Source organism: Pundamilia nyererei, unplaced genomic scaffold (genome assembly GCF_000239375.1).
Source record: "Pundamilia nyererei isolate P.nyererei 1_Seehausen unplaced genomic scaffold, PunNye1.0 scaffold00058, whole genome shotgun sequence".
Taxonomy (NCBI): Eukaryota; Metazoa; Chordata; class Actinopteri; order Cichliformes; family Cichlidae; genus Pundamilia; species Pundamilia nyererei.
The window spans coordinates 1,678,957-1,702,829 of NW_005187459.1; the positions used below are offsets into that span (position 1 = coordinate 1,678,957).

A 23,873-nucleotide genomic window follows, 5' to 3' on the forward strand; every position below is an offset into this window, starting at 1 on the left:
TCAGAAGAGGAACACTGAAACAGTTTTAATGCCAAAAACACCTCACATATCACTGTATTCCTCTTACTGTCATGGTAAAAAAGAAAGCACAACCTCTGTCAGTACTAAGGTTCTTTGTGTTAGGACCTAAAAAAATCATTTCATCCTTACAAGATCTTAAATGCATTGAAATACAACCTCAGATGTAGAACACCACATGTAGAAGCAGTGTGTGAAAGTACACTAAGTCCACCTCCGTAACTTGTAGAACCACATTTAGCAGCAATAACTTGATGTAAATGTTTTCTGTAAAACTTTATCTATGTGAAGGTCCTCAGTCATCCAGGTCATGGTAATCCAAGGGGCTGGGAAAGAAAAGCGAGTGGACTCCTCTAAGTTTCACCTCATGAAGCTTCTTCATTTCTAAGATCAAATGGTGGCGAGTCCCATGTTTAAGCCCTGATAAACGTTATCAGTATCTCACATCCCTGTGGAGGAATTTTGTAATATTGTTTGCAGCCAATCATTTATGAACAGCTCTCTTTCAGCATTTCAGTCAGTTAAGGTCTGGTCTTTGACCGAGCCATTGCAACTTCTTGATTCGTTTCTTTTTTCAACCATTCTGTTGCAGATTTGCTTCTGTGCTTGGGATCATTTTACTGTTCAATGAGTCAATTACAATTTTTCCCTGTCACAAAGGTGGCTTCACATGTGACTCTAGAATACTTTGGTATACAGAGGAATGACTGCAACTTCCTGTTGCTGCAAAACAAGCCCAGAGTATTACAATTCCACCACCGTGCTTGAGAGCTAGTACAAGGTGCATGTGCTGATATGCTATGTTTTCACCAAATATGATGCTGTGCATTATAGCAAAAGATATTATAAAAGTGAGATATTTAATATAATAGTGAGAATAAGGTTTTTCACTATAGAATGATGGACATCAAATTGTTTGGAAGTTTCTTTATAAACTTTTCCGGACTGATAGGCAGCCTTTGCTTTGCTCCTTGGCATTAACACACACCTGAATGCAGCAGACCATCAAACTGCCAAAAGTTCTACTTCTTTATAGGTGCTCATACTCACTGACAATCAATTAATTAAGTGCATTTAATTAGCAGGACCTGTCTGCTACTTCCTCTGTTAATTCCTATGGAAACAGTAAGAGTGCACTTAGTTTTTCACACTCTGCTTCTGCACTTTGGCTTAGTTTTTGTGGACGACACTGTGTAATATGTCATATGTTGATGTTATTTTGTTGTTCAGCTGAAGTTTCGGTCCTAACTAAGAACCAGAGTGATTATGTCCAGATATGTAAAATGGTGTACTTTTTTTTCTCTTTTTTACCTTGATCATTTATTAAAATCAAAATCAAACAAAGATGCTTGGTTTCTCTTGATGTAGGAATGTTTTACATTGTAGGTCTGATTCAAACTGACACAAATTCACGCCAGTCTTTATTTTGTTTGTCGTTTAACTTTAAATATTAATGTTAAGCTCCTCTATGGGACTTTGTGCAGTTTTTAAATCGATAACAAAGACACGTTTAATTGTTGTTACAGTATAGAAATGTTCACAGCGAATAGTACGTCTGTATCAGCAAAACTTTTTACTTCATTTTTTAATATAATTTTTACAAAAACATTCAAACCAGTCCAGTTTCTATTAATAAAATCAATTGTTGCCATAAAGCTGGGTACTTTTAATTTTTTAACTCTGTATTATTAATTGTTAATGACATGAGACTCTTATTAAACTCTTTTTTCAAGGTGTATTCTTCTTGGAGGTGTGTCTTCCTTTCTTTGATAGTCACGACGATTGCTCTTGACTCCATTAGTTTTGTCTGCAGCCAGCGCGGGTATTCTGCAGCCGGCTCACTGATGCTCTATTTTGAAAGATGGTTCACCCGGAAGGTTCACAGAAAAAAACAAAACATAATCTCTACAGAAGTTAGCTCATCTAGTATCTAACACTCCTTTCCTAGACATAAACAAAGATTTCCTGACAAACATTGTAGACTGCAATCACATACTGGTTTTATTTTCCATTAAATTTTTCGATTAAGGTTCTGTAACATTATCTCACTGAATGCTGCTTCACTGTTGTCATAGGACAGAAATATATTTATTTTCACATTTTTTTCTAAAATTAATCAAATATAAATATATGGTCTATAAAAAGCCTTTATAAAAGCCTTAAGCATAACAGTAATATAATCATATAATCATATAATAAACATAATAATACTATACATTAATCATAATAATGTTAATAGTCACAGTGTTTTTCATGTATCTGTTGGATTTTGTATAGTACTGAAGAGAATTTCTGTGTTTCTTAAGTCAAGATGCAAATCTAAGCAAAGCTGAAAAGGGTTTGTTGTTGTTGTTTTTTGTTGTTGCTGTTGTTTTTTAGTTTTACACAATTCAGTTGCATATTTTAGTCATTTAATTTTTAAGGTATGTGTTAATGGATTTTGTGTCATTTTGATAAAGTTTTGAATTATTTTCCTTTAGATCTTAATTCAGTTCTGGTCTTTAGTGTAGGTAGGTACTTTATTAATGCCAAAAGGGACATTACTGCAGGATAAATGATTTAAAACATGTATGAAAACAATGAAAACATTGTACCACAGCACACAGGTCCGGTACCACGGGTCCGGAGTGAAGGCCTTAATGTGACACAGGGCAAACATTTTGTATGCATACACAGTGATTACAAAAACGATATAGCCTCTTTATTACCGATATTATCTGCAGCACATGTAGCACACCATGCATCACAGGCTCTACTTCAGAGGCTAAACTCCAAATTTCAATGTCTAAATCTTAAAAATCACACTTTAAGATGTATGCATGTGCAGCATACTGTCACCTTCACTCGCTCATATCTCACTCAGGAAGAATGGGATTGAGATTGCGAGTTTAGAGCTGTAGTTTTTCCCAGATGAGAGAGCCGCTGGTGCGGTAGGAAACAGAGACGGAGTGAGAACTCTCCACGTGACCCTTCTCTCTGCAGGCACGCGGGCTTCTCTCCGCCAGTGCGTTGATTGTTGCGGTTCCTAGTCACCCGAAGAAAGTTGTTCGGCTCGTGGTGAATTTGTGTAGTTCTGTTTTATTTAAAAAAAAAAATCAACTATGGCAGACTCACAAGAGGACAAGCTGTACAGGGTAGAATACGCCAAAAGTGGCCGCGCGTCGTGCAAAAAATGCAAAGAAAACATAGCTAAAGACTCGCTGAGGATGGCTATCATGGTGCAGGTAAGGTGGCGACGTGTGGAGGCAAAGCCGCTCCGTTAACTGGCTTGCTATCTGGGTGCTGCTATCTGAGTAAAGCATGCGGGCTGTGGTACGGGTGTAGTGGATGGGTAGGAGCAGACTGGAGAGTAGGGAAATACAGCTTATGGTGTGGTTTCAGTTGCGCCGAATCAGGCCCTCGTTAGCATTTAAATGGCTGACATTGTCTGTGCACTCCTGTCCATCACAAAGAGCCGCGGAGCCTTTTTGTCTCTGTCTGGCTATTATGCATCTTGCATTTCATGAGCTAATTTAATTTATGCTTGAAGGCTGCAGATATTCAGAGTTTGTCTACCCCAGAAGACAAATAATAGGGGAAAAAAATCACAGCACACAGAAGCAGAAATACCACTGCGTGGTAACTGCTGCTGCCCCACAGAGAGGTAATCACTTAAAGAGTCGGAGAGCTGCTTATGTGGCTGCCTGTTTACTCATGGTTGATGGGAACAGCTCAGGATTCTCAGGTCACTCAACTTTTCTCTCTAAAGACCTGCCACATTCAGTCTGTGTAATTCATACAAATCAGCAAAGTGTAAAGTACTTTTTGTGCACTTCATGCACCTTTTTTATGAATGTAGGGGTCACACAGGGCTCTATTCTTGAGCCACTTTAGTTTACACATTGTATAAAGTATGCCTTAGTAAAAGAAGAAAAAGATTTTTTTGAATCTTTGTATATAAACCTTAAAAAATGTGTTATGTCCTAAATATACAATATTTATTCAATTTTCATAGCTATACATGCTAGAAAACAGCATGTTTACATCTTATTTTTTTATACTGATGTCCATAAAAATGTCTCAAAGCCATGGGCTGTTTGTCAAAATTTTGCACAACCTGGATTTAACTTAAGAGTAGTTCCAAAGTATCTTTGTGTCATGTAATAAATGGATTGAATGCCCTACACATAACATTGCATTGGTAAACAAAAGAGATGATTAAATAAGTCTGGCAGGAAAATATTACCCTTCTGAGGCATCATATAACCATCGAGCTGGAAGAAGCAATTAGAGACGCTTTACACTGTAAAGTTAAACATCTGTGTTTTTTGTTCACCAGTCTCCCATGTTTGATGGGAAGGTCCCCCACTGGCACCACTTTTCCTGCTTCTGGCAGCGAGCATCAGCTCAGTCCACCGCTGATATCGCTGGGTTTTCTGATCTCCGCTGGGATGACCAACAGAAGGTGAAAAAGGCCATAGAAAGCGGTGGCGCCGCAGGAGGTCAGTACTTCAGTTTTATTAGGCTGTGACCCCTCGTGGAAATGGTTGGACGACTTAATTAATGTTATCTTAAGCTTCTTTTAGTTATAATAGGCAATCGGAGGAGTAACAGTGTTACTAAGCAGCGGTTAAACATTGCTATAGCAAAGAATCAATCAGTGCAACAGCAAAGACAAATCATAAAGTAATTTCACTCTTTAGTGTAAATGCCCTTATCATGAGAGGAGAACATAATTACCTGCTCAGTCACAAGGATTTATAGCAGTTGTTGACTTTGGAAAGAAAATCAAAGACTGTATTATATATTTTAAATGGTTTCCTGATGACTAGACTATAGGTGAAGCTTTGGTAGGCTTATTTAGAGCTGAACACTGAGTCTGTCAGTCATTTGAATGAAAACAGACAGCTATTTCAATTGTAGTTGGTCTGACATAACTCAGATTTAACCTATACATATATCTATACATCTGTAGACTCATCATGATATGTTTTATTACTGATAACTGAACCAGCTATAAAAAGATATACATGTTCAATTTTTGATCTTGTAGGGAAAGGTGACCAGAAGGGTGGCGCTAAAGGCGAGAAGACGCTGAATGACTTTGCTGTGGAATACGCCAAGTCAAACCGCAGCACATGCAAAGGCTGTGAGCAGAAAATAGAAAAGGTTTGGGACTGCTTTTATTGTCTGAAAACTGTTGTTTAAATTTAATTATTTAATCATCTGGTGGGTTAACTTTGTCATTTTCCCATAAATATTTGATCCATTTGAACCTCCAGGATCAGATTCGTGTGTCCAAGAAAACTGTGGACCCCGAGAAGCCACAGCTGGGTCTTATTGACCGCTGGTACCACACGGCGTGTTTCGTGAGCCGCAGGGAGGAGCTGGTTTTCAAGCCCGAGTATAGCGCCGCTCAGCTGAAGGGATTCAATGCACTGCGGGCAGAGGACAAAGAAGAGCTCAAGAAGAGGCTCCCTGCTGTCAAATCTGAGGGGTGAGCCAAAATCATTTATTCGGTTTGAAGCCTGGGATTAAAGTTATGATCAGGTCTAGCGTTGATCCCTGCTGTTGGTCTCATTTAAAGCCTCTCTGTCCACCACTGTCCTGCAGCACATAAAAATAGCTTTAAATGTGTCCCTGAAAGCCGTCATGGTGTAGGCATAAAGGAAAGGGTTGACAGCAGAGTTTGCGTGTGACAAGATGATGGCTGTGAGCAGAAGCTCAAGAGGTACATAGCAGCGTGGACACAGAAGCAGGAAGCAGTTGATTATGTGAAGTGGGATCCAGCAGACCGTAAAGAGGAAAAGAACCAGAAAGAGAGAAGTAGCTGTCTTCATCTCTCGCCGCATGCTGGCCGCGGTCCTGATTTGTCCGTCACCTCTGCCGCTTTGCTCAGATGTGATGCGCCGCACTTGCTGCTTAACTGTGACAAAGATTTGGGCGTAGATGAGGAACATGATCACCAGAGGAGTGAGCACGCAAGCAAAGAAATTGAAATAGACCATGTAGGTCATGTCCACCACAAGGACGAAGAAACAGTAGCCCGTGTCAGGCGGCGTCTTGTGCCAGCCCATCAGAGGCACAAGTCCGATGAGAAACGCCAGAATCCATGTGGCGAGGATCACCAGCACAGCGTTGCGAGGCGTCATCAGGAACCGGTATCGGAAAGGCATGAAGATGGCGATGTAGCGCTCCACAGCCACTGCCAGCAAGCTGAAGATGGAGCTCTGGGTGAACATGATTAAAACACTGAGCATGAGAAGACACAGGTAGAGATTGTGGCGCGGCATGCCAATGTCGGTCAGGATGGCACAGGGAATGGCGATTGCGCCCACGCAAATGTCAGCAACTGCGAGCGAGACCAGGAAGTAGTTGGTGACGGTGCGCAATTTGCGGTTGAGGCCCACAGCGACACAGACCAGTAGATTTCCTGTAGTGGAGAAAAAGGCGATGACGAGCTCAGCCGCCATGTACGTCACATTGGGGGAAATCACCAAGTCTTCAGGTGGAGGCGACGCTGAATAGGAGGCATTAGAAATGGAAGCAGATGAAAAGTTCTGGAAAGCTTTTAGAAAAGGGGGCAACAGATGGGAGGAGTTGCTTGTTGTTTTTTGGAAAGTGTAGAGTTGGAACAATGCTGTGGTGGCCTCCATGTTTGTCCTAAAAAGAGAAATAAGGTGCAAAACAAACTTGGAGTGGTAATAAAATGCATTAAAAAAGGAAAATTACTCACCCATCTGCAGCAGCTCGCATCTGTTTACGATGATTTTAGCAGAGAATCTAAAAGCTTCTTCAGTATTATTCTTTCACTGGCCGTCTTCACTCAGAAAAAAAGCAAACAGACTTCTGCTGAAATGCATTACCACATTGATTTATGTGCAGCCCCACCCCCATCCTCCTCCTCCCCATAGATTCAGCTGTTGTCTGATGAGTGAGGTTTGTCTGAGACTTGGATGGTCATTAACTGAAACACGTGTGCATGTCTGGTCTCCCAGGATGCTAAAAGCATTTTCCTCGTCAGAGCAGAATGCACGATATCAACACTGACACCTGGGGCTGTGCAGACATGTACCAACTTGCGTTTGTGTGTGTCCATTAACTGATTAGGCCCAATTGGATCTGCTTAATGACTGAAGGTGTCAGAATCAGGCTTGTTGTTCCTCATCTTGACTGCTATCCTGTGATCCTCTGAGGCTCATTTAGGAAGCTAATTTGGATGTTTTTTCACCTTCCTTTTGTCCTTGTTGAACTAACTGAAAAAAAAAACTTTTAAAGAAATGTTCTGTTTGTCCTCACAGAAAGCGGAAAACTGATGATGTTGATGGAGCGTCAAAAAAACAGAAGAGAGAAGAAGACGACGAGAAAAAAAAGCTAGAAGAACAGTTAAAGGTACTTTTAAATGTTACTTCTCACGTGTTAGAGTAAACTTTGATCATTTCCGATGTTGCATTAATTTGTTTGTGCGTGTGTCTTGGCTGCACTTCTCTGCAGAATCAAAGCCAGCTTATTTGGGGAATTAAGGACAAGCTGCGAAAATATTGTTCAGCCAATGATATGAAGGAGCTGCTGATTGCAAATGGCCAGGAAGTTCCCTCTGGAGAGACCAATGTAAGAGAAGCTTGTTGTATTTTGTGTCTAACGTACCATATTGGAAAGGAGATGATTCTATATTTACTGCTCATGAATACAGTTAAAGCTAAAATTTTCTGAGGAGTGCTGCTGTTCTTCTGTTTGATGACGAATGTTTTTGGACTTGCAGGTAGTTGACAGCCTGGCCGATGGTATGGCTTTTGGTGCTCTCGAGGCCTGTAAGGAGTGCCAGGGCCAGCTGGTGTTTAAGGGTGACGCCTATTACTGCACAGGAAACATTTCTGCCTGGACAAAGTGTGTGTTCAAAACCACAACACCCTTACGCAAAGACTGGGTCATTCCCAAGGTTGGTCACCTCATCTCGCTCTAACTATATGTAGACGTCTTTTCCACAGTTGCAGAACAAGTTTGTCTTTATTACCTTTTAACAACTAGTCCACATTCCTGTTAGCACAGCACAAGCTGGAGCAATTACTATGGCTGGATAGCTGCCCTGGACAAAATCTGTGGGCTGCATGTGTCAGTCTGTATTATATTTCTTGCAGTAGCCCCTCCCGTAGTCACTGAATCATCCTAAGTTTTCTGTGGTGGTACTGTCTTAGTTTTTTGACACCAACAACAGTCTTTCCTGGTGGAGCGTGTGAAACTTTCTAGAATACGTACTGTCACCAATGGCAAAATGAAAAGTAAATAAATGAGGTGGCCTTAGCCAATGAGCAGGACTGAGGAAGAAAAATTAAACTGCTATATAAAACTAATTTGTAGTTACCTGTTTGCTCTGTGTCTCTGAAATATTCTCTCTTTCCATTTTAGGAATTCCACGAAGTTTCTTTTCTGAAAAAATTCAAATTCAAGCGGCAGGACAGGGTTTACCCTAAAGAGGCTCCCACAAAAACCCTGACAGCAGCCAAATCAGAACCACTACCGAGTGCATCCAGCGCTCCGACCGAGCCACTGCCACAGGGAGCACCTTCAGGTGAGAAAAACTTAAAAGACTATGTAAAACATTAAAAATCTTCCTCCCTCTTGGTACCACAGACAAAATGCAATGAAAAAATTCTTAACATTTTTCTTGTTATTAACAAAATGTTTTATTCTGTGTGTTTTGTCCCTTAGACAAGCCTCTTACTGGCATGAAGCTGCTGACTGTGGGCAAGCTGACTAAGAACAAGGATGATCTGAAAGCTGCTGTGGAAGAGCTCGGTGGAAAGATTACCGGCACAGTCAACAAGGCCTCATTGTGTATAAGCACCAAGAGTGAGTAACGATTTGTTAAAGAGAGAATTATCACAAGTACTCTCAGTAAGAAAAGGAATGATATAACATCAAACTTTGCCATGTATTGACAGAGGAGGTGGAGAAGATGAGTAAGAAGATGGAGGAAGTAAGGGACGCTGGCGTGCGTGTGGTCTCTGAGGATTTCCTCACTGACATCAAGTCATCGGGCAAAGCCCTCCAGGAGCTGGTCTCCCTGCACGCCATCTCCCCCTGGGGGGCAGAGGTTAAAGTCGAAGCTCAGGCTCCATCTGTGGCCTCCAAGTCTGGAACACAGGCTACTAAGAGCACAGGGAGGGTGAAAGAGGAGGAAGGTAAAGGGCACTTGATGTGGAAATACTGAATGAATGCATTAGAACAATTGCGGCGGTATACAATGTGACATTTAGTGCATACATTAAACAGTTGTGGCATTACAGGTGGTAGCAAATCCAAGAAGATGAAACTCACAGTCAAAGGTGGAGCTGCTGTGGATCCAGACTCAGGTAGTCATTAGTACCATCGACTGAAAATGCTTCATTTCTCTTTTTTTTCCCCCCCACAATTTTAATTAATTATTATTTTTTTCCCAGGTCTGGAGAACAGTGCTCATGTCTTGGAGCAGAATGGGAAGATGTACAGTGCTACACTCGGTCTTGTGGATATTGTCAGAGGAACTAACTCTTACTATAAACTGCAGCTGCTTGAGGATGATGTACAGAAGCGGTAATCGGACCTCTTTGTGTTGGCTGCAGTTAGGCTTTGCTTATTGTTTACCATTTCCCCCCATTCGTGGAAATGTTATCTATCCAGACACTAACTCATGTATCTCTTCCCTTTGTGACATGCGTATAGGTACTGGGTGTTCAGGTCATGGGGCAGAGTGGGTACAACTATCGGAGGAAACAAGTTGGACAAATTCCATGACAAGAACTCTGCTCTGGATAATTTCCTGGGTGTGTACAAGGAGAAGACGGGCAATGACTGGGGCTCGTCCAACTTCACCAAATATCCCAATAAGTTCTACCCGCTGGAGATTGACTACGGACAGGTACACATACACAGTAATAAGTCAACATCTCGTCTGACATGTTGTGGATTTTTAATTCCTTAGTGACCCCTTGTGTTTCTGTGCAGGATGAGGAGGCAGTGAAGAGGCTGACAGCCACGGCTGGCACCAAGTCAAAGCTGGCCAAACCTGTCCAGGAGCTAATCAAGATGATCTTTGATGTAGAAAGCATGAAGAAGGCCATGGTCGAGTTTGAGGTAAGACTTGCCTACCACACACTGAAATCAGGATCTTCCAGTTCTTTGGGTTATTTTTACCATTTCGCCCGATGTGGTATTTACTTCACATTGTCGCAAGTTCATTCATTCAAGTCAGATGGATAAAACATATGCAGTATACAGTAATATTTTGACTTAGAAGTACAACTTTAAGAAGTATATTAAAAAACCCAAAAAATCCTGCCTGATGCTGTAGATTGACGTCTGGATAAATGTAAATGTGCTTTAGTTTTTGACATTTTAGGCTGTTGTCACAGACATAAAAATAATTTACTGATGTTTAAGAGATTAAACAATTTAAGGAAAATACTCGTCTTCATTCACAAAGAACATTTTAAGTGCTTTTTATTTTAGCAGCAGATTAGATAACTCTTCTAATACAATAAGTTAATTTATAATGATGTTAAGTGCTCTGTGAGCATTACTACTTATTATTACCCCTCAGCTGTAAAAGGCTGACCCTGCTGGGCGTTGGGCAGCTGGCTTTGAAACGCAAGGTTGCGAATGTCATAACTTGAGAACAAGGCAACATAGGATTTTGAAAATGATACCATACTGGAACTACTAGAATGCTGAGGGGTAGCACTGGCATCCACCAGTATTTTTGCACTTGACAGGCTCATTTATTCTTCTTCTGTCTGCAGATTGACCTCCAGAAGATGCCACTCGGTAAGCTGAGCAAGAGGCAAATCCAGAGTGCCTATGCGCTCCTCACTGAAGTACAGCAGGTCAGTGACAGTCAACAGCTCCTCTGAGAGTTGCATCGGTATTTATGTTGGATTCCTCTTTATATAACTCTGTAATGCTTTGAAATCCATTTTAATACTATCGTTTGGCATGAATTTTGGACATAACAACTACCTTCTGTACCAGTGGTTGGATGAGATCTGTGCAGCTCCTGATCATGCAACGTTTACATTTTTAACTTACTTTTGTTAAAGGCTGTGTCAGAGTGTGTGTCTGAGGCGCAGATACTGGATCTCTCCAATCGCTTTTATACCCTAATACCTCATGACTTTGGCATGAAGAAGCCTCCACTGCTCAACAACCTGGACTACATTCAAGTAAGGACTCATAAACTGCCCAATCTAGAGTTTGACCTTTCTTTGTCATGTCACCACTAAGCCTAATGCAGAGTTTAAAAAGGTGGATCTGTAAATGCATCACTGTTTTAGGCTAAAGTTCAGATGTTGGACAACCTGTTGGATATTGAAGTGGCTTACAGCTTACTGAGAGGAGGAGCCCAAGACAATGAGAAAGACCCCATCGACATAAACTATGAGAAACTCAAGACAAAGATTGAGGTAAGGAGCACAGCTCTTTAGAGAGTAAAGTTTTGTTCTTAATCATCAACGGTGGGCAAGATTTCATTTTTGCCCTGATGATCGATTTAAGTTTTGAAATGTAAAAACAAAAAAATGCATGTGACACATCTGTTGCTTTACAGGTTGTTGACAAGACCACAAGTGAAGCTGAGATCATCGTGCAATACGTTAAGAACACCCACGCTGCTACGCACAACACGTACACACTGGAAGTACAAGAGGCAAGTCTTTTTTTTTCCTTTTTTTTTTTGAATTTATTGATTGATTAACTTGGTAAAAATGGGTTTAAGCAGGACAACCGCTTCATTTTAATGGCTTTAATAGATTTGGAATCTTAGTTTGTCTTCTGATTGTGTTTCTGTATTTTAGATATTTAAAATTGTCAGAGAGGGAGAGCACCAGCGATACCGTCCATTCGAGGAGCTGCACAATCGCCAGCTATTGTGGCACGGCTCTCGAACCACCAACTACGCCGGTATTCTGTCTCAGGGTCTCCGCATCGCCCCTCCAGAAGCCCCAGTGGTGAGTGTTGTTTTGAAACCAGGTTGATGATAAGATGTGAAGAATTAAAAACCTCTCCTTCTAATAAATGCCCCAACTTTACCCATAGTTTCTAGCGTTTAGTCCTGCATAACATTACAGTCCTGCTTAATTTTCTCCAGACTGGTTACATGTTTGGCAAAGGTGTGTACTTTGCTGACATGGTGTCCAAGAGTGCGAACTACTGCCATACCTCCCAGTCAGATCCTGTGGGCCTCATTCTGCTCGGCGAGGTTGCTCTAGGAAACATGTAAGTGACGGTCTGAATGCAAAAATAGATATATTTCATCCTTTGAAATGTTGGCCTGACTGTGTAAATAAATGCAACCTCCTTTTTAACTAATGCAGGCATGAACTGAAGAAGGCTTCTCATATTACAAAATTACCTAAGGGCAAGCACAGTGTTAAAGGTGAGAGACATAATGGGTTGCAGCATTTTAATTGGTATTATTTTTCTAAGTGTTTGGTTCACATGGCAAACATTGTGCTTAAAGCTTTGTATTTCTGTTTAGTCTGTGTCCCTAACTGTAATTTAGATCCACGCTTTTCAGCGTAGTTCTTAACAACGCGATGAAATTCATCCCAGCAGGAAATATTTACCTTTGTCTCTGTCAGTTTTTAAAACTGCGTGTATGTGCGTGCATTTAATAATATTCACTTTTGGGGTTTTTTTATTACAGGTTTGGGTAGAACTGCTCCCGATCCAAATGCCACTGTCACTTTAAATGGAGTGCAAGTGCCTCTGGGAAAAGGAGTCCACACTAATATTGATGACACAAGTCTGCTGTACAACGAGTATCCTCTAATATTAGTTTGTTTGGTTATATGTGTAATGATTTTTTTTTTACCTGCTTGTCTGTACATAACCTGTGCAGTTAAAAAAGTGAGTAAAATTTGTTACATTTCTATCTTACAGTCACCGGCCATTTCATTAGGTGTATCTGTTCATTTGTCATTAATACAAAATCTAATGATCCAGTCACATAGCAGCAACTCTGTGCATTTACACATCAAAGATCAAAGAGAGGTTTACAATAGGGAAGGTAAGTTAAGTCACTTTCAACATGCAGTACAAGTAAGGTATAATAAATAAAAGACCAATGAGTTCACCCATGGAAACAGTTTTATAGCTTTCCGTCTTTTAATAGGTGAATATTGTCCAACCTACTTTTCATTGTGTAGCTCACCCAGCTGTCATGCATAAATCGACTCATTTGCACTGCTTATAGCAGTGAAGACATGAAGATGAGACAGTTGAAGGGTTGTGTTTATGTCCTAACAGCAGTCACCACAAAATAAATTGTCAGGGTATTTGTGTTTTCAGCTTAATTTGTATCTGTACCACCTGTTTTCTTTAACCGTGCTCCCTCAGGTACATCGTGTATGATGTAGCACAGGTAAATCTGAAGTATCTTCTGAAGATCAAGTTTAACTACCAGACATCCCTGTGGTGAGAGGGGCTGCGCACGAAGCTTCTTCATAAAGAAAGAAAAAAAAGACCACTGTTGCCTCCAAAATGCTTGGGCTTCATTCTCTGCAACCGAAGATGTTTAAAAAAGGAGTGATACTAAACCGTCCTTCATGGTGGATCCTTGGAAATCTCTTGTCACTTTATTGTGTTTTCACCAGGTTTATTAAGTGGCAGGCTTCCTTAGTAATACATTAGGTACCTAAATACTGGCTTCTTCACATTGCGTACATCAGTACCTGGAGAGGTCTGGTGACAACTTCAGAAAGTGTTGGTAGTCTGTCACTGCAGAAGGATCTTATTTTCCTGTAGTTCATAAGGTATAGCCCTGCAAGTTTAGGAGTGTTCAAGAGCCAGTCTGCAAACATACACAAACCAATAATTTGCTGTGAATCCACAGTAAAGTGAAGACTAAGATACTGTAAGCATTTTGACATGTATATACTTGTTTTGTTCGCATCTCTAGCTGTCTTCCTCACTAAAAAGAAAAAAAAATGTGATGAGTGTTTATGCAAGGCGCCCTGTAAAAGATAAAAAAAGGCCATACTAAGTGTTTTTTTTTAAATGTCTTTTTCTTGCTTCTCTCAAACCCAAATAAAACATTAGACATGAAGAAGGGTTTCTTTCAGTTTGTTGGAGAAGGCAAAAATCAAGGTCATTTGCTAAGGAGCATTCCTGGGAATGACCTTGATGAAAAATCATTGTCAAATACTTTCCTCTAGGGATCAATAAAAGTATTCTGATTCTGAAAAAGGAGGCTTTGGCTTCATTTTGGTAGGAGATTTAAGCAGTAGAAACTGTCTTGCCTCATTTCCCATTGGCACTGTAGGGTAACAAAATAAAGAGTTAATATGCAAAAAAAAAAACAGCAACAGGATTTTTTGTATTTAATGGTAACAATTTATGAGCTTACTAAAGTGAAAAAATTGGAAGAAGAAACTTACACTTTCTGTGAGATTAGAAACTCATATTTGCACAAATGATTTATTTATTTTTTTTAGTTTTTCATCTGCTTTTTCCTCACAGCTAAGAAAAAATTCTCACGTATATTTGGTTATTTACTAATTAATAGATAAATGGTACCCCATATGCTGTGTTTTATGTTGCGTATAGTATAAACAAAATCTTTCTTGGTATAACTGCAGGTAAAAATAAAAACATTTACTCAAGAGAGAACATTTCATTTCAAACACAACACTTTCCAAACAAAGACTAAAACGTAAAGGAGAAATAAACGATAACTGATGTGGCGTATGAAACAATGGCTGGTTGCTATGCTCCCATTCCGAGTCAAGTTTTTGATACGAAACGATTTCCCAAGGATTTAACTTCACATTTAACATGTAAAAGTTGGATGTGTAGAAAGTGGATGTATTTGTTTAGATAAACAAACTACTGGAAGCAGTTATTAAGCTACCATTTAAGCAAATTACGGGATTTTTATTTCTCAAATCGCCCTCCAGAGAGAGTCCCGACCCAGAATGCATTTTGACAAGGTCTTTGAAAAAGCGGCGCGGCTAATTCAAGATGGCGGAGATGGACCAGCTGTTAGACGAGAGTGAGTAACAACACAAATTCAAGGAGTTTTGCATTGTAAACAAGCAGCAGTCCCGCGGTGGTAAAATAAATAACTGGCCAAAACCCGATATCGCTGACCATGTAATGGCTATCATAGGTTCTGCGCGGACTTCATAAGCTCATTTTAGACGCAAACAGACACCGGGTCTGTCTAAGTCAGCTAACGCTTGTTAGCGCGAGAGGCTAACCATGGCTAATGTTGGAGTTGAACAAGTTACTCTAGCCCAACTGGGTGAACAAATAACGTTAGCTTAGCCCCGAGCTAACGTCTGCTAACCTTAGATCGCGTATAGCAGGAACAAAAAGGCTGCCGCTACGCCACTAGCTGCTAACAAGCTATCTGTTTTGCTGGACTTATTTTCTATTTTATTGATTTATTTTAGTTTTCCATGACACTTTCATCATTTTTAGCGTTCCTTCACCCTGGTTATAGTTATGCGTTATGTATCATTATTGATCTTGTGAAGGGAAACTTGCCAGTTCATTTGTCTGTTTACACCTGAAACGGTCTCTGGGAACTTACCTAATGTAAATAACGTTATTTTACAGCTCATAGCTTAGCTTGTCCGGCTCATGTGTAGATACGAATTGCCCACAGCTGATGTTACACCCGTGTCTGACAGCTCCAGTTGGGGGTAAAGGCCTAACCGAGTCCGCTAGCTTTATTTTTAATTCCTGTTCACCTGCCTGGCTGCTGTCAGGGTTTAAAGCACCATCTTACTGATTCTGCGACAGGTGAAATGAGCATTTCGTAACTTAAAAAGGAGAACACTGGCAAATAATATTTATCAAAGTTGCACCGTTTTAGATTTCGTCTATGTGGTGTTGCTTTTTTATGCTTTTTAATGCTCTACAGTAATGTAGCCTAAATTGTTCTCTTCCTCAGGTTCCTCAGCAGAGGCACTCGTCAGTCTTAAAGGTATGGATTCCCTTGTATTTATGCTTTTTACTGTTTACAAATATACTGGGTGCTTCTGAAACGTTGACTCGAATTCCTCACTATATCGATTAGACCTGTGTCAGATCACGTTGGTCAGAGCTCTGTAATAGTTTCTAATTGCAAGCTTACATGGCATAATGGTCCTGTTATTGTTTGCATGTGATTTTTGTCTGTTGGTATAGGGTTGTTAAGATATAATTACTGATTTAAAAACTGTTTTTGGTGTTCTTGTATATAAATATGTTGGTATTCTCACAGAGGGCAGTTTGTCCAACACTCTGAATGAGAAAAACAGCTTCCCTCGAGCTCACAACACCAGGGGACGGCATTCCTCTGTCACAATGGACACGGTAAGTTAATGCAATGAAAGCAATGAAAACTTCGAAAACAAAGAGAATCTGTTACACACGTTGCTTTAATTACTAATATGAAAAATATGGTATAGTGGTTAACATAGTCACCTTACTCCATAATTATGCTTCAGTGGGAAATTTGTGCCATAACTATGTCATAACAGGAAATCCCTCTAAAACCCTATGATGAAACCCTAAGGCATGACATGACGCACACCTCCACTGAAACGGAACTAAATGTGGTGTCAGTGTAAGCCGCACCTATTGTAATTGGCCTGTTCAGTACCATTGATTCCTCCTGATGCATTTCCGGCTACTTTTTTGCCACGGTTTTGGAATTTTTCAGTGAAAGAATACCAATCATGTCAAAGCTGCACCAGATCAAGTACTATCCACTGTGGTGACCCGTTGGGAAATAAGGGAGCAGTTCAGTGTATCTTTTCTTTCCTTTTAGCAACCAAGAAGTTAATTATTACAATGCAGTAATACAGGGTTTGATATTTAAAAAAAAATCACAATTATTTCTTCTTAAAATGAAAAGAAAGAAAGTCACTTCATCTTATGTGAGAGAGCTATGGCCGAAAATGGTAATGTATGGATATATCGTTAGTGTATGCATAGTTACTGCCCTTTGCTCATCTTAGCAGCATAGTTAAGTCTTTTGCAGTTCTGTTTACATCTCAGGAGTTGATTTTCTTACCTCCATTAAGTTGTTTCATGCCAGTGTAATGTGATGTGGAACTGGAAGGAAAATGCATTTCATCTCATTTTGCATGAATGGGGGTCTTTACATTTACTTAGATATTATTTCAGAACCTGTGTATTATACATGAGAGTTCCCAGAGTAACATTTGTGTTAGCCAGGCTATTTATAACGCAACATGCCAGAATTTCTACTGCTAATAGACGCCTAATATGGAGAATGCCACAATGTTATTTATAGATTGTTGGTAATATTTTGAATTTACATTGTTCTTGCAGCCTACACGGAGCTCGAAGCGGAGCCGTTTGTTTCGAGATGAAGATGAGCCACCGCAGCAGCGTCTTCCGTCCAGATCTCCACGGAGGAGCCAGAGAGTCACCACCACACCACAGGTAATGATTGCATTCTTCCTTACGATCACGTATATATTGCAGTTAATACATTTTCCTGGTAATGCTCCAGTTAGCACTGTTCATATTAAACTTTAAGATAATTGTGTCACCTGTGCAGTTTACGAGGCCCAAGATTAAAAGTAAAGTAAATTGTGTGTGAAAATAGTGCACTATTTGCCTATTTGCACTACTCTGCCTGGTTTACACTCAATGTCATTTACCCTTACCTGAATATTGTATATTGTATATTGCATAGCTTTCTTGTTAAATTGTATTGTATTTATTTAAATCTTTACTTTTTAATTATTTTATTTGCATTTTTTATTCACTCTCTTATATTTAAATGTTCATTTGCTATTTCATCTAGGGTTTGAGAGTAACGAAATTTCTATTCTCTGTATGTCCTGTACATGTGGCAGAATTGACAAATAAAGTTGACTTTGACTTTGACTTTTGACTTTGAAAAGTGCTCATCCACTTGGATTACTTGTGACGAGATATATTACACTTGGGTGTTTGAAAGTTTTCGTAGTATAAAAGTTCAACTTTGTTTGAGGTTTGTTTTGGTCCAAAAGCTATCTGTTTATACCTGACCTGTTTTTGGTACGAGTGTCTTCAAAGAGTTGAACATCATGCCAACATTAAAATAAGATAAAATGTGAGTCCAAATTATAGCTAATAACTTAAATTTAACATAAAAATCAATCAATAGCCAAAAGAATAAGATAGAGTTTAACTTTGGATATCCATATGTGTATATGAATAAACATACGCATATACACACACAAATATATAAAATCTAAACTAGAATTTTTTAAAAAGGCTCCTTGCGGGGTAATGTGAGTTTCAAAGGTTATGCTTTCTGACCAAGTTGGTGTGCCTGAGATTGAATAAGTTCATCATATCTCTACAGCATAACAGAATATGATTTGTCTAATGTAACCCTTTCCAAAGGAGTTCTTTAAAATGCCTACCATATTGTTGTTTATGAAATGACTGTTGTTTTAATGGTTTTCCTCACAGAAATTTTCTAACATCGTGACACCAGATAAGAAGGCTTCCCAGAAAATAGGGCTGAGATTAAGAAACCTGCTGAAACTGCCCAAAGCTCACAAATGGTGCATCTATGAATGGTTTTATTCCAATATTGACAGGTAAAGTCTGATTTTTATTTATTTATTTATTTTTGTTCCCTGATGAGTACACATAAATAAATGAGATAAAAAATAAGTTACCCACGCATAACTGGTCTTAATTCAGCTTATCACGTTAGTCAAAAGCAAATTGGTAATTATAAAACTGTTACTGTTGCTTCTCTTTCTTCCAGGCCTCTTTTCGAGGGTGACAATGAGTTCTGCCTGTGTCTTAAGGAGACTTTCCCCAACCTGAAAACAAGAAAGCTAACCAGAGTTGAGTGGGGTACAATAAGGAGGTTGATGGGGAAACCTCGACGGTACGCTGTGATTTTTACATACGTGTATGGAACAGTTTCCTTATGGACTTGATGTGTCAGGATAAAAAGAACTGGCATTACATTGCTGTGCTCTTTTGTCCCTTCAAGGTGTTCATCTGCATTCTTTGCTGAAGAGCGAACAGCATTGAGGCAGAAACGGCAGAAAATGCGGCTGCTGCAGCAAAGAAAACTAACTGACGTGTCAAACTGCAAAGATCTTCCTGATGAAATCCCTCTGCCTCTCATCATAGGAACCAAAGTCACCGGTAAGATGACTGAAGTGAGCGCAAGATTTTCAAATGAGCTGCAGTGTTGCATTTTACATTTTTCTGCTTTGCACTTTCAAAAGATATATTCACGGAATTGAACTTTAAGAGATAGAGAAGTTATTTTATCTGTCCCCTGATCTATCAGCCATTTTTGGGGAGAACTTAAGGATGACCTAATTAGATCAGTTTTACTGTGATTTACCTCACAAAACACAGGTTTGGTCATGATTTAAGAATTAATATGCTAATTATGGCACAAATGAAAACGGATCCCTCAAAGGTCAAGTTGAATGATTTTTGTATCCAAAAGATCAATGGTTAGCTTGACTGTGATGAGATGACGTTTCATAGAAACGTTATTTTCTATGAAACAAAACGTGTGTCCATATGCTAATTTGAGGTGCCCACCTTGAAATTGTGGTGATTGTACAGATCTTTTGTAGTATAGCAACGCATATTTGAAGGATTGTCTACACTGTTGCTTTATCAGTTGACTTTATTGGCGAGCATAAACAAGGAATTGCTAAATTCCTTCAAAGTTGAGGGACTGCAGTCTTTCCTAACAAATACTGTTTTTTTTTCTCCATACAGGTGACCCCCCCCTTCTCACCGTCTCTTCTCCCCTTTGGTTTTCTTTCTCTCCCTCTTTCTTTCATTCTTTCTCCCTGTCCTATCCCCCAGTCATGTCTGTCCCGTTTGTAGCAACTGAAAATAAAATAAATTCATAATTATAATAAAGGTCAATCAAATGGACCAATATGGCAAGGCCATGATGATCCACTTGGTAAAATAAATCCGCTTGGCATCTTTCTTGGCCTTAAGACAACAATTCTGATGGCTAAAGATCCAAACGGGACACACAGAAAAAAAAAGAAAAAAAAAAAGAGAAAGTTGAACAATAAGAGCACAAGACAGTGAACAAATCAATCATTTTAAAATATGGTACTGGAGTTGAATTTGATCAAAACTATGGACAATTAAAGGACCAAGAAATCAAGCCAACAACATCTTTGGATGGAAAAATAGCAAAGCGTCTACTTGGCTATTTCAGACACCAAATCAATCTGTACTCGTAAAAAGTCAGATCCTTTTAATGGTGTGGTGTAGGCTGTATCAGACTCCATATGTGAATAATTAATTTATTTGTTATTTATTTATTCAGGTTTAAATCAAGTGCATTTATCTTTGTTCTACAGCTCGTCTCCGAGGACTCCATGATGGGCTGTTCACAGGGCAGATTGATGCAGTAGACACCAGTGCCGCCACCTATCGTGTCACCTTTGACCGCACTGGCCTGGGAACTCACACTGTGCCTGATTATGAAGTCCTGGTAAACACTTTAACTTAACTCTCATAAAAGCTTCACTCTCAGTGTGATTTTGCCACACAGGAGAAGAAGAAGAAATGCCAATAGCTGTATCGTAGGAATTTCACAGGTCATATTATTAACCATCTTATTGTAATTTTCTTTTCCAGAGCAATGAACCTAATGAGACCATGCCCATTTCAGCCTTTGCCCAGAAGCATCGGTCGGCACGCTATATGCAAAGCCTCATGACTCCGCCTAGAGGGCCCTATCCCTCTGCTACCACTCCTGTCCATATGGTATTCTGAAACTACATTTACTACCATTTGTTGATTTGCTGACACGTTTGGCCATATTCGAGTTTTGTTTTTTCTTTTTTTTTTCTTTTTTTTGTTGTTTTCAAATAACTGCTTTGTTTGGCCTACTATACGCTATACGTTTTATACATTAATGCTAATCAGTGGGTAGACTGAACAATTCCAAGATGGACTAGTGGCGCAATCACTTAATTCCCCCTTAGAAGCTGATTCCTCTGTAAAAAAGCCAGTGAAACCTTTGCCGGACACCTTTTTCACAGCTGTGTATCTGTTTGCCCATCTAAAAACAGATTTCAAATGAAGATTGTTGATCTAACTGGCCTTTTTTTAAACAACAGGACAATGACCCTCTTATCACCCAGTCACCATGGAGGAACAAACTGCCCGGTGCTGAAGGAGATACACTGGGAGGATTTCCTGTCAATTTCCTGGTCCAAGTGGTAAGGAATTCCTGTCAAATTGAAAACTAAAAAGGTGACGTCCTTCAATGTAGTTCTAATGCTTTGTCTTGTTTTTCTGTCCATTATTAGACAAGACTGTCCAAAATCCTCATGATCAAGAAAGAGCACATCAAGCTCTTGAAAGAAATGAATACAGAAGCTGAGAAGCTGGTAAAGTCATTATAGTTAAGTTACTTTAAAACATGTTAAATGCTTCTGAAATATCCACATCAAGCTTACCTCAGCTATGTTTTTGTTTTGTGTTCAGAAGTCATACTCGATGCCTATTGATCTGGACTTCCAGAAGCGATATGCTACCACCGTGCTTGAGCTGGAGCAGCTAAATAAAGATCTGAACAAGGTTCTTCATGAAGTTCAGCAGTACTGCTGTGAAGTAAGTGAAAAGGCACACTTACACTTAAACTTGAAATATTTTATTGCAGTATCTGATAATTCTAGCATGTTTTTTTTTCTTGTTAGTCAGGAACGAGTAAGGAAACAAATGAGTAAGAGAGCCTTGTGTTAAACATCAGTGTACATCTTTCCAGCTCGCTCCTGATCAGGGCATGGTTCCAGCAGACCATCCCACAGAGCTGCGGAGGCGTAGTGAAGAAGAGGCCCAGCAGATGGTGCAAATGCGCATCAACGCCATGAAGGATGGGCAGCAGAGTGTGGCAAATCCCAGCCTCACACACCTCATCTCCCGTCTCACTGCTCTGCTCCTACAGATCAAGGTAGAAGATGTATTTTTATCACAAGTGTGTCAGGATGATAGGAGAGGATGTTAGGATGTCACACTCTGTGTGCAAGAAAACAATTTGTTTGAAATTCAATGCAAAAATTTAGAGCTTCGCAGCAGTAATTTGTTAAGAAATGTTGAACTTCAAGTATATAATACAATATATGTTTTATCAATTAATCAGTAAATATAATATAATACATCCATGACTTCTGATTTGATTACCTGTTAATCATTCATTCTCCTGGCTTGTCTCAGTGTTTGGCAGATGGTGGGGATCTGAATTCATTTGAGTTTAAATCTCTAACAGACTCTCTCAATGACATCAAAGCATCGATTGATCCCTCCAACCTCAGGTAAAGGACCAAATAGTGTTTCCATCCATTTCTAACAAAAGAGCAAGAATGACTGTTTTTAAGACAAAACTGAATATTTTTCTCCTTTATTATCTGTGAATCTCAAAACTCCCAAAATAGTGTAACTGTTAAAACAGTATAATCTCATATTTCATGGCTTTTCCTAAAATAGGATAGTGCAGCTATGTGGTATAAAAATAAATAACTTTCTCATTAGTTTTACTGGAGTCATATTGATTCCCACTGAAGTCTATGCAAACTGCTGCATGTTGCTGAGCAACACACAACATTTACACACTTTGATGTGAATGATAATGTAAAATGAGCCAGAGCTAGCTGCATGTGATTGACAGATAACTATTTAGGGCATTTGGTTAGATCAAAATATTTACAGCAGAGCTGAACAGGGTGGGGATGTTGAGTGTATGGCAGGACATGTGGAGAACCAGGCAGGTTGTTGGCTGTGCCGAGCAGCATGGGAACCCTAGCTGAACTGATCACAGTCTAGACTGTGGAGACTATTCAGAGCAATTACAAAGTAAAAGTCAGAGTAAGAGAGCAGAACTGAGGAGGGCTGCAGTTCTTTTACAATAATTAATTTACTAAAATTGGTTTGTTTTAGCTAGCTGCAAAGTTTGTTTATAATGTAGGCAGTGACCTGTCAATTTCAAAGCGAGGCTATTCTTTTTATACACACTTTATTTTAACTAATACAACATGTATTCTGAAATTTCCAAAATAATTTTGATGTGTTATGGTGTTGTTTGTTGTATCATTTGCTTATTGGTGGATGCTAAAATATATTTTTCCTTTCTAAGATATATGATGAAATAACAAATTACAATTATCTGCAATCTGTTTAGTGGTTCATACATTTGCTGAACAAGCAAAAGTTGCTGATGTTGCAGGACCACCTGGTTGTTCCGTTGTTAACTGTTCTTCATAACTTTGGTTATTTTTCTGCATTTCCAGTTGCTTCCAGAATAACGTTGAGATCCATGTGGCACACATCCAGAGTGGCCTTAGTCAGCTGGGCAATTTGCATGCATTCGCTGCCAACAACACCAATGCAGTCTGAGTACCTGCATCGTCCCGCCCACGCACAGATGCATGTACACACACGGAAGTGCGGTATATCCATGTTTGTCTTGTGAAATGGTGCTTTTACCTGGACTGTTAAAAGACTACAAAGAAGGCTCATGTCGATGCTGTGGATCTTCAATTTGAGTTCTTCCCAGATTTCCTCAAGTTTTGATCAGAATGGAGAGAAGAATGCTGAATATTTTACCCACAAGCTTTTGTTGTATCAAAATGTTTGTGCACCCAACTGAATGAACACAAACCCGAAAGAGTCTTAAAGCTTTTTGCCACGCTCCACATTTCCAAAATATTAAAACTGTTATTTATTTGGTTTCACGTGCCAAACATAAGGTTTTAACAGTTTTTATTGTCCGTATTTATTTATTTTTGAGTAGGTGTGTATGGTTATGCAACAATATTTTGCTATTTCTGATGTTTCCCTCTGTAAGTTGTGTGTTCTGTTGCTCCTTTAATGATAAGTAC

At 39.5% G+C, this 23,873-nt stretch overlaps 3 protein-coding genes across 3 annotated transcripts; 2 read left to right on the forward strand and 1 right to left on the reverse strand.

Annotated features, from left to right (window-relative positions):
- The first annotated feature begins 2,966 nt into the window (after nt 1–2,966).
- On the forward strand, nt 2,967–14,037 carry parp1 (poly (ADP-ribose) polymerase 1). Its single transcript, XM_005734420.1, has 23 exons — nt 2,967–3,242; nt 4,337–4,499; nt 5,051–5,166; nt 5,280–5,494; nt 7,299–7,389; nt 7,492–7,608; nt 7,760–7,936; nt 8,404–8,566; nt 8,707–8,847; nt 8,940–9,179; nt 9,285–9,350; nt 9,438–9,570; nt 9,700–9,895; nt 9,982–10,110; nt 10,776–10,859; nt 11,073–11,195; nt 11,307–11,435; nt 11,579–11,677; nt 11,826–11,978; nt 12,119–12,246; nt 12,345–12,406; nt 12,677–12,791; nt 13,369–14,037. The coding sequence occupies exons 1-23, from the start codon at nt 3,120–3,122 to the stop codon at nt 13,448–13,450; spliced, it is 3,045 nt and encodes a 1,014-aa protein (XP_005734477.1). The 5' UTR covers nt 2,967–3,119; the 3' UTR covers nt 13,451–14,037.
- adorb1a (adenosine receptor B1a) lies at nt 5,501–6,011 on the reverse strand. Its single transcript, XM_005734492.2, has one exon. It carries the CDS (start codon nt 6,003–6,005, stop codon nt 5,550–5,552), a length of 456 nt encoding a protein of 151 aa, XP_005734549.2. The 5' UTR covers nt 6,006–6,011; the 3' UTR covers nt 5,501–5,549.
- Nucleotides 14,038–14,725: 688 nt separating the features above from the next.
- lin9 (lin-9 DREAM MuvB core complex component) lies at nt 14,726–23,740 on the forward strand. Its single transcript, XM_005734419.1, has 15 exons — nt 14,726–15,022; nt 15,929–15,961; nt 16,241–16,332; nt 17,317–17,430; nt 18,454–18,584; nt 18,758–18,883; nt 18,992–19,149; nt 20,349–20,482; nt 20,629–20,757; nt 21,114–21,215; nt 21,306–21,386; nt 21,484–21,609; nt 21,764–21,949; nt 22,213–22,310; nt 23,283–23,740. The coding sequence occupies exons 1-15, from the start codon at nt 14,992–14,994 to the stop codon at nt 23,386–23,388; spliced, it is 1,647 nt and encodes a 548-aa protein (XP_005734476.1). The 5' UTR covers nt 14,726–14,991; the 3' UTR covers nt 23,389–23,740.
- Nucleotides 23,741–23,873: the final 133 nt, after the last annotated feature.